Genomic DNA, 9,329 nt, shown 5'->3' with positions numbered 1-9,329 from the left:
AATAGACATGTGTCATCGGCATACGTGGTGAGGATTGTGTTAGGATGGGTTGGAATGTCAGCTGTGAAAACTGTATATAGGATAGGACCAAGATCTAGAAATAATAATTTTAAAAAGGTATATATTTTATATAACTATAAATGTTAGGATTTGTCCTCACCAAAATTTTCCATTTCCATTGACACTTTTTCCTTTTACGGTTCCTTTCACTGTGTAGTCTCCTTCGAGGTGAATCGTCGGTTCGGTGACTTGGAATTTGGCCCACAATCCTAGTATGTCGTTTTCTATTTTGTCAATTGAGAAATTCTCTGCTTGAGATATCATAACATTGTCAAATTTAGCCGTTAAACTGAAATAATAATGAAAAATTTAGTAATTAACAATTATCTAAGCTAAAATTATAAAAATTGTATACTAAGCTATGCAAAGGAGCAAACTAATGCTCCCACCCACAGTTTGTTTGGATCGCATTGCAAAGTTCATCACATAAGTAACTCATATAAAATAATAACTTTGCTCTATAAGAATTAGATCTTCCTAATTTCTTTTAACGATATTTTGGATTTTTATTTCCTTACTTGTTTCAATTATTATTGAATAATTCCAAAACTATTTGTCTGACAGAATATAATTCCATAAAATAAATCAATAAAATTCACTATGATTTGAGCCAGCTTTAAGCATTACTTTTTATTTTTTTTACAAATTGGCTATTTCCCTCAAAAAGTGAAAAAAAAACCTTATAAGGCCTGATACAAACCTTATAGGAGAATAAACGAAATAAATTTTTTTTTTCCTTGCTGAAATAGTGGTTCATCTGACAAAATAAGTTTTAATTTGTCATGTATTTGAGCTATTTCTTCGAATAGTTCAAGTAATAAATGGAATTAACTTCTCCGATTATCCCGATCAGTCTGCCAGGTGTAATGAAAGGGAATAAAAAGTTGTGACTGTTTTAAAACTCAAATTCTCGCTTATTTTTCATTTTACATATTTTATTCAAATAGTATAACTGCTAATTTTGATTTATCCTTAGTTATACGTTTATCGTTGCCCACGCTCAGCGGAGAAGGGGGTGAGTTAAAGGAAAATAATAAATAAATATAATTGCAAAAGGAAAAAAACAAAACAAAACAATAAAGAATAAATTACTCCTTAGGCGCCACGTTATTTTTTCTTGGAAATAACGAAAACCCCGAATCATTATGCCCACAATATAACTGAAATATACCCCTATATAAACAATTTTTGAATTATTACCTTTACATGTAGATAACAGAAAACCTAGGGGTGTTACCTACCCACCTGTTGAATTATAGTAATATTCCGTGAACAAAAAAAACAAAAAAAAAAAAAACATAAGTAAATAAACAAGTTGAAAGCAGAGAAAGAACAGCAGAACTATATGTACAAAAGTTTAATAATAATAAGAAATACAATGTATACAGAATGAAAAGGAAAACAAATTCTAATCAATTAATAAAACAATTAAAACTTATAGGTTGACTTAACCTTAAAAACTATATTTACATTATTATTCTCTTATCCAGGACATGCTGAAGAAACGTCACTGCACTATATCCCCACTTCTGGTGTGTAATGACCATCCATTACAGTAGAACACCATAATTTTGAAAAATAAAACATATAAGATGACATTTCTCATATGGTGATATTTCGGTCCAAACAGTAAAGACAGAGGGCCTTTAAACTATTACCACTTCACATTGAATTCCAAATGATTGATTCTAAAATCAAATTGTCACCTTCACAAAACCCACTCGTCTGAATATACGTGTTCAAAATCAAAACTGTCGCCTTCACCAAAAAACAAATCCCACTCGTCTAAGACATATCGCTGGTGTTTTTATTTCACCATGGCAACTGTAACAATAGTACAAGAGCCGGGGAGGAAAAAAAAGTAAGTTATTTCAGCCCATTTTTTGATTAGTGTAATGAAAACTATCTATAATTACTACTCAAAATTGAGGAGTCTTCCAAGTATAGGTAGGAGAAATACAAAATGGCAGCTGTTTCAATAGTAAAAAAAAAAAAAAATTCATTCGGAGCTCTATATCTTTAAAACTACCAACAAAAGTATTTGGTGTAGAGTAAATTTTCAAAAATAGAGTTATTTACGTCTAACAGTTCACAATATATAGTTTTTTAAAATGTTACATATTATAAAAAATGTTCTGAAAAATCAGTAATTAGTGAATTTGTTTTGAGAAATCTATATTTCAGGAACGATAAGATGTAATTATGTATGCCATTACTAAAATTAAAGTTAAATTTACTGTAAAGTAGTTCATAACGTTTGTCTTCGTAGGAGTAGTATTTTTTATGATATTCGACAATATAAATTCACAAAATGTTAATTTCTAATTCTTGGAGAAGTTTGTCGGGGGGTGCGGTCAGCAAAGAACAACATAAATAAACAAAACCATATTTATTTATTTTATGCCGACGTTTCGACCTGAGTTTCAGGTCTTCATCAGGGGTTGTGTCGTAGAGGAGGGAAAGATTAGTACTCATTATTAATTTCTAATTGTTCAGATAAAATATTTATTATTTCAAAAAATATATCTCAGACACTATAAGACTTACTGATGTCTGTCAGAACTCAAAATAAAGGTAATTTAAGTTTCTTAAAATTAGTTTATTACACGTATCTTCGTAGGAGTAGTAGTTTTTATGGTGACATGCACATGACATTTTGTCCGAAATATAAATCAATTCATTCTAACAAATATCATAAAAACTACTATTCCTATGAAGATAAACATAATAAACTACTTTACAGTATATTAAACTAACATTAATTTGAGTGTTGATAGACATTTTTATGCCGAATGGTTTTTAAGATATAAATTTTTCAAAATAAATTCACTAACTTCTGATTTTCCAGTTCATTTTTAAAAATCTATATCTCGGGAACAGCTAGTCTATTAGGACTCTAATTTCCACTACTTCAAATGATTTCCTCTTCGGCTTTCTTGTGCTGTTGGTAGTTTTAAGGATATAGAGCTACAATTGAAAAGTTATTTTTTTTTTAAGTTTTTAAAAAGCCGCCATTTTTATTCCCCCTACTTATACTTGGCAGACTCATTAATTTTGTCTAGTAATTAAACGTAGTTTTCATTAAAGTAATCATGAATTTGGTTGAAATAGCTGCTTTTTGCTCCTCTTGTGCTCTTTGAACTACTTACAGCATTAAAAAGCTCCATAGAAAATTATTTAAAGTAGAGTAATTTTTTAAAGATATGAATCTATTTTTGTGATTGACATCATTAGGTCTAACAGTTCCTGAGATGATCTTTTAAAAAAAGCAACATTCGTTAACGAAATAGAGAATAATCAGTGGTTTGTGAATTTATTTTGAGAAATATATATATCAGGTATCTTTAGACGTACAAATGTCTGCTAGCAATCAAATCAAAGCTAGTTGAATATACTATGTATTATTTTATTACGTTTGTCTTCATAGGAGAAGTAGTTTATGATATATGACAAAATAAAGTCACAAAATGTTGATTTCTAGTTGTTCGGACAAAATGTTTCATTTATGAAATACTATATCTCAAGAACCATTTGACGTCTGCCAAGGTCTGCCAGGTACACAAATTAAAGCTAGTTTAATGTTTATAAAGCAGTTTATGACATTGAACGTCGTAGGAGTAGTAATTTTCATGATATTTGCTAAAATAAATTTATTTCGAGTGGTTTGAACAAAATTTAATATACGATATTCATGTTCATATGGAAATATCATTCTACACATAGGAAGATTAACGTCATAAATTACTGTATAGCTTAAATTGCAATGCTGAAAGATATTTTGGTTCCTGAAATATAGATATACCAAAAAAATCGACCAACTATTGATTTTTCAGTGCATTTTTTATAAAATGATTGCTTATTAAAAAAAAAAAGGGGGAGTGCGGTAGCACCGTGGTAAGGCGCGATGCTACTAACTCTAAGGACCCGGATTGAATCCGGCTGGGCAGAAACTTGTTTTATGTAGCCGTGAGTCAACCCTGTGGGTTCCTGGGGTCCACCCTGCCTCATAAATTGGGTAAAAATCTGGCGGTGGAGCGTGATTCTGACCAAATCACCTCCTTGCACAACCGTCAGTCTAGTAACAGTACTCCCTTACAAACTATTGTCACCTCTGACCCTTCATACGTTGTAGTGGTACAGATTTTAATTTAATTTAATTGCTTTTTAAAACGCTATATCTCGAAGACTATTGATTGTAAATAGCTCTATTAGGAATCATATTTTAGACAATTTACTCTTCTTTAAATGATCTTTTATTAGTTTTTCAGTGTTGCAGGTAATTTTAAAGATATGGAGCTCCAAAATTTTTTTTTTAAACGTTTTATAAAAGCATTTTTTTATTCCCCCTACCTATCTATACCTATACTTGTCAGACTCATCAATTTTGACTAGTTTGAGGTTTCATTAAATTAATCAAATATTTGGGAGAAATAACTGACTTTTTTCTCCTTTTGAGCCCTTAGACTAGAAGGCTGTGACAGCCCAAGAGGACCGCCCCAAAGTGTCTATAGGAGTATAACAGCAGAAAGCCCCTAATATAATCATCCATCGTTTTGGAGTACGACCAATTAATATAACTCATTATTTTACTATTAACTATCGTCTTTATTAATTAATGTTTTTATTTTTATCTTATATACCATACAACACGAGGAGGCCCCTCACCTCTGGACTTAAAACAGCTCCTTTTTAGAATGGATAGCTCATATATAACAGGTAACTTTAAAATACCAAAGGTAAGACCCAACACCAATTACTTTTTCTTTTTCACAGTAATGCACTTATTAATTCACTTTTTTATTTCTGTTTTAGAGGGATCGGAAAAAAAAAGTACGACCAATTAAAGTAGAATCAAAATTATTTGATGGTGTGTTATTATTATAAGCGGTGAAATGTGTTATTCTATTTGTCAACTCTGGTGGCAGTAGTCTCTGCTAAAGCTAAGATTTCTGTATCTTAGGTTTTTTCAAAAGTTTAGGAAAACTCCAGCGACCTGATTATGGTATACAGTTCTGTTGCCCAGGTTACCAAGGTTACTTATAACTGTCGGTAGATAGCGCTAGTGTTATCAAAAATTCGAATGGTATTTTGGTTGCACTTCATAATTATTAAGTTGTAAGTGTTTGTGTCTGTTTTCTGTCGTTTTTTTTCCCATTACTTACGTACAGTTAATGTAACATACATTTATCATATTATACTATAGCCATCATTAATCAGTGAATCATAGTTTATTAGAGCAAATAATGAAATCATTTCAGAATTAATTCTTCATCGGACCACTATAAAAATGATTTTAATATTTTATTTTTTCATTGTTGCCTGATTAAGCAATTCTTTGAACTCTTCGTCGTCTGTCTAATCATCTATCTCGATCAAATCCATTTTATTGAATTTGGAAAGGAACGAAATAATACAATACACCTTCGATAGATATCAGATCCAAATGTCACTATGGAAGGTTTCTTTTATATTACCTACGTTTCTTAGTAAACTTAGATTTTTTCAATTTATCAGTTAAACCAATTATCATTGGCCGGTAAAGTTACCGCAAGACTTGAAGGATGACTTTTCTGATGCCAGGAATAATTATTAGTTTACCCGAGATTTCCCTAATCATAGTTTAAACTGCGATGGTGCAACTGTCACTTAACCTACTATTCTATTTATCCTAGCATTTTTTTTAAATTATTTATTTAATGTAATTTACAACTGTACAAAATAATACAATAGGTAAATATGTAGTATGTTTCATATACACTTGAAAATCTTGGGAAGGAACCACTCATTGGTGGTACTTCAAACATTAATTTAAATTAGAAGGTCCCGTGGCCATCTTCCTAGCATTAACTGGTATTTATTAAAAATTGTTAAATTAGGGCTCCCTTAATATTTTATTTTATTGGTACTATTATTTATTTATTTTTTTTTAAAACTTATTTATCCATTCAAGTGTTTCTTGTAACCGGCTTTTTATTATATTTTCCTTTGAATCTATGTGTTAGTCTTGTTCTCGTAGAATGTATTTGTTTGTTTGTTTTTGGTAGGCTGATCTACTGCTGTGACTATTATTAATGGTCTGATCTCACATTGCCGTCTATTAGTGAATTTGTTTAGCGGAGAGGATCTAGGAGGGTGAATTCGGGAGAGTGAATTTGTTGATCGGGTGAATTAAAAATTGTGAAATAGTGAAATTGAAGGAACAGAAAAGGGAAAGAAAAAAAGGAATTAATTGAAATATTTGTATTTGGCGTATAAACTGAAATTGATTATTAAGGAAACTGTAGGAAAAAAAAAAACTGTTTTTTATTATTTTATTATACCATGTAATTATATGTAATTTATATATGTCTGATTACGGATTGATAAGTATGCTGTGTATGTAGCAACCTGATGTATTTGGGCAGCATAGATGAGTAAAGTATTTTCTCTACTCGCATTTACTTATTTGCACATTACATTACCATTCGGTAACAGATTAATATACCAAGCGAATGATGGGAATGGGTTAGAAAGTATAGTATTTAAAATATTATATAATATAAATATTATATTTTTACCTTATGTCATCCCCAGTTATGGTTTGGACTGGCATGTCGGGAACTTTGAAGGGTTCATATGTCTTCAGTAGTGCTCTGATGAACTCCAAAGCCCTTCTCCATAAATCATCAATAGGGTTATGCAGCTCGTCTTCAATTAGCCTTATATCTGAAACAGTACGGAATGAATAAATTAAGGAACAGGTTTTTCGTGACGCAATAATAAATTTCGGCTGCTATTGTTAAGTTAGTTGGATAACGTGTTGAGTTTCTAAATTCTATGGAAACTCTGGTTACATATTGTAATTATCTATAAAAAAATATAATTTTCCATCACCAAAAACCGTGTATTTGTGGTATAGTTCAGTAAAACATTCTAGTGCTGTGCGTGCACCACATAACTATCACTTATTGGAAATTCCCCCTCATAGGTAATGAAAAAACAACTATTACTATGTTTTCGTGTTTGCATGATTATGTTGACAATATGGGGAACATACAATATAAGGAATATACAATGTGGGGAATATACAATATGGGGAATATACAATATGGGGAATATACAATATGAGGAATATACAATATGGGGAAGTTCTTCCCCACTGTCCATTCAGGATTGAGAGCGGGATCGAACCTCCTAGATAAATTAGGATCTCGCAGATCCTCATAGGATACAGGGGATTCCGTGGAAAACTGCCGAGCTTTGGAAGAATATCGACTTTCGGTGCCCCAGTTGTGGAGTATTTAAAACAGCAGAACATTTAGTGATGGATTGCAACACCATGGTTGGACAACGAGCCAGGTTTTTGAGGAAAACCGGGATCTTCACCATTGCCGAGATGGATTTTTCTCGTCTGACGGAAGAGGAAAAATATTCCTTCTTTATGTAGTTCATTCATGGGTAGAAGGGGGTGGTTGGCTCGACCACTTGGAGTCCGTGAGCCACCGATAGAAGAAGGTAAAGGCGAAAAAGCAAACGCAGATAGAGACCAAGAGGGCACACGGACGGATGCAGTTGGACAAGGTGCAGTCACATCAGTAATGCGCTCAATTAGAAACAGCACTTATTTTCTCCTTCTGTTAATTCTCGAATATCTTATGTTTGTTGATTGTTTCTTCCTGTTAACAACAAAAAATAGTTAGTTTTTTAAATCAACAAAATAGCAGATACTTTGGAGGGCAATCATTTGAGCCCTGTGATGCTAATTCAATGAGAAAAAGATCTAGCTGATACAAAATTGCACATCCATACAACGATGTTAATCAAAATCATGGGAAGTGTTTTGTAGTAAATTGTAAAATCGATGATATGAAGTGACACTTTCGATTAATCAATTTAAGCTGAAGTGAGGTAAGTCGGAGTTGCTGTAAGACGCCGGGAATTTAAATACAAAATTTCAGTTTGTTTCATTGTTTTGTTTTTGATTTAGGCTATTCACATCTAGACAAATCAATTTGTGAGGCTTGTTAGAATTCAAAACGTGTATTTTTGTTTAAAAAACGTATTCGGAATGTTCACAAGATGGCATTACCTCTCCAATATATTTCAAAGTGACTTCGGTCTCGTAACTGCAGCGGTACCGGTTCGATTCCGGCCTGCAGGGGTTTACTTTTATTTTGTGGTGGCCTCTTGAAACTACCTTTACATAACTCCCGTCATCAATGACCAATGGGAGTTAACAAAAAACAAAAAACAAATTAGGTTAGTAAATATAAAAAAACGTAACTTTTGCAATATTCATTATTTGCCTTCAATTCAGTATTCCAGTCTATCACCCCATCCCCCCTTCCTGCGAGGTGGCAGGGCAGGAAAGGTCCCAAAAACCCTATTAACAGCACCTCATAGCTCCATCTTCTGATGCACCCCAACCCCCTCCCTCACATTTCTTTTCGATTTCTGACTGTTTTTCTTATTATTTCACCAGTATCTATCGTCTTTATTATTTTTATTTTTATTTTCTTCTTATATGCGATACATCACGAGGAGGTCCCTCACCTCCGGACTCAAAATAGCTGCTTGAATGGATAGCTCATATGTAATATTAAACATAACAAGTAACCTTAAAATACCAAAGGTAGTAAAAGGTAAGACACAACACGAATTACTTTTTCTTTTTTCACAGTAATCCACTTACTATTTCACTTTTATTTCTGTTTTAGAGGGTTCGGAAAATATATATAGATATATATATATATTCATTATTTCGCAATATATTTTCCACTAAAATGATTAGTGCTATAGAATAAGATACAACATTTGAAAGAGCTCTAAATCTACTTTGACTATAACGTACCGTCCAAATGATTAATAAAGACACTAAAGATAAGCCCTGTTTGAATTTTTCTTAGCCAGTTAGGATCAATATGCTACCAAAGTCATAATTACATTCCCAAAACTAATACTAAAAATTCAAAAACGCGTCATCGTTTAAACGGAATCGAAATTTTCGAGCATCTAAAACCTCCAATATTGACAACGTAAATATTACGATTACCTTATCTCAAACCTTGATTTGATATTCTTTAAAAATCATTATAATTAAAATGTTATTTTAATTTATATTTGCAAAAAATATAATTTCGCACCGGTAGAAAGCTGCCTGATTCCCAGCGAAGAGGAGACTATAGAACTGCAGACCAATACTAATAGAAGAGACTTCATTGTGGTAGGCACCAATAGCATCAACTCAACTAAATAAATTTCTTAGACATTTATAAATACTTATCTTAATT

General features: G+C 32.0%; 1 protein-coding gene across 1 annotated transcript in view; it reads right to left on the bottom strand.

Moving 5' to 3' along the window:
* The window catches only part of LOC106678109 (uncharacterized), a 21,182-nt gene extending 11,853 nt beyond the window's left edge, over positions 1-9,329 (bottom strand). Inside the window, exons 1-3 of the mRNA XM_014416430.2 lie at positions 9,183-9,329; positions 6,618-6,765; positions 161-349 (exon numbers count right to left, since the gene is read on the bottom strand). Coding sequence (XP_014271916.1) covers positions 161-349; positions 6,618-6,765; positions 9,183-9,279 — 434 coding nt within the window. The 5' untranslated portion in view covers positions 9,280-9,329. The remainder of the gene's footprint in view (positions 1-160; positions 350-6,617; positions 6,766-9,182) is intronic.

The sequence above is a fragment of the Halyomorpha halys genome, unplaced genomic scaffold (genome assembly GCF_000696795.3).
Source record: "Halyomorpha halys isolate HHAL.00 unplaced genomic scaffold, Hhal_1.1 Scaffold123.1, whole genome shotgun sequence".
Taxonomy (NCBI): domain Eukaryota; kingdom Metazoa; phylum Arthropoda; class Insecta; order Hemiptera; family Pentatomidae; genus Halyomorpha; species Halyomorpha halys.
This window is presented reverse-complemented; position numbering and strand designations above follow the sequence as displayed.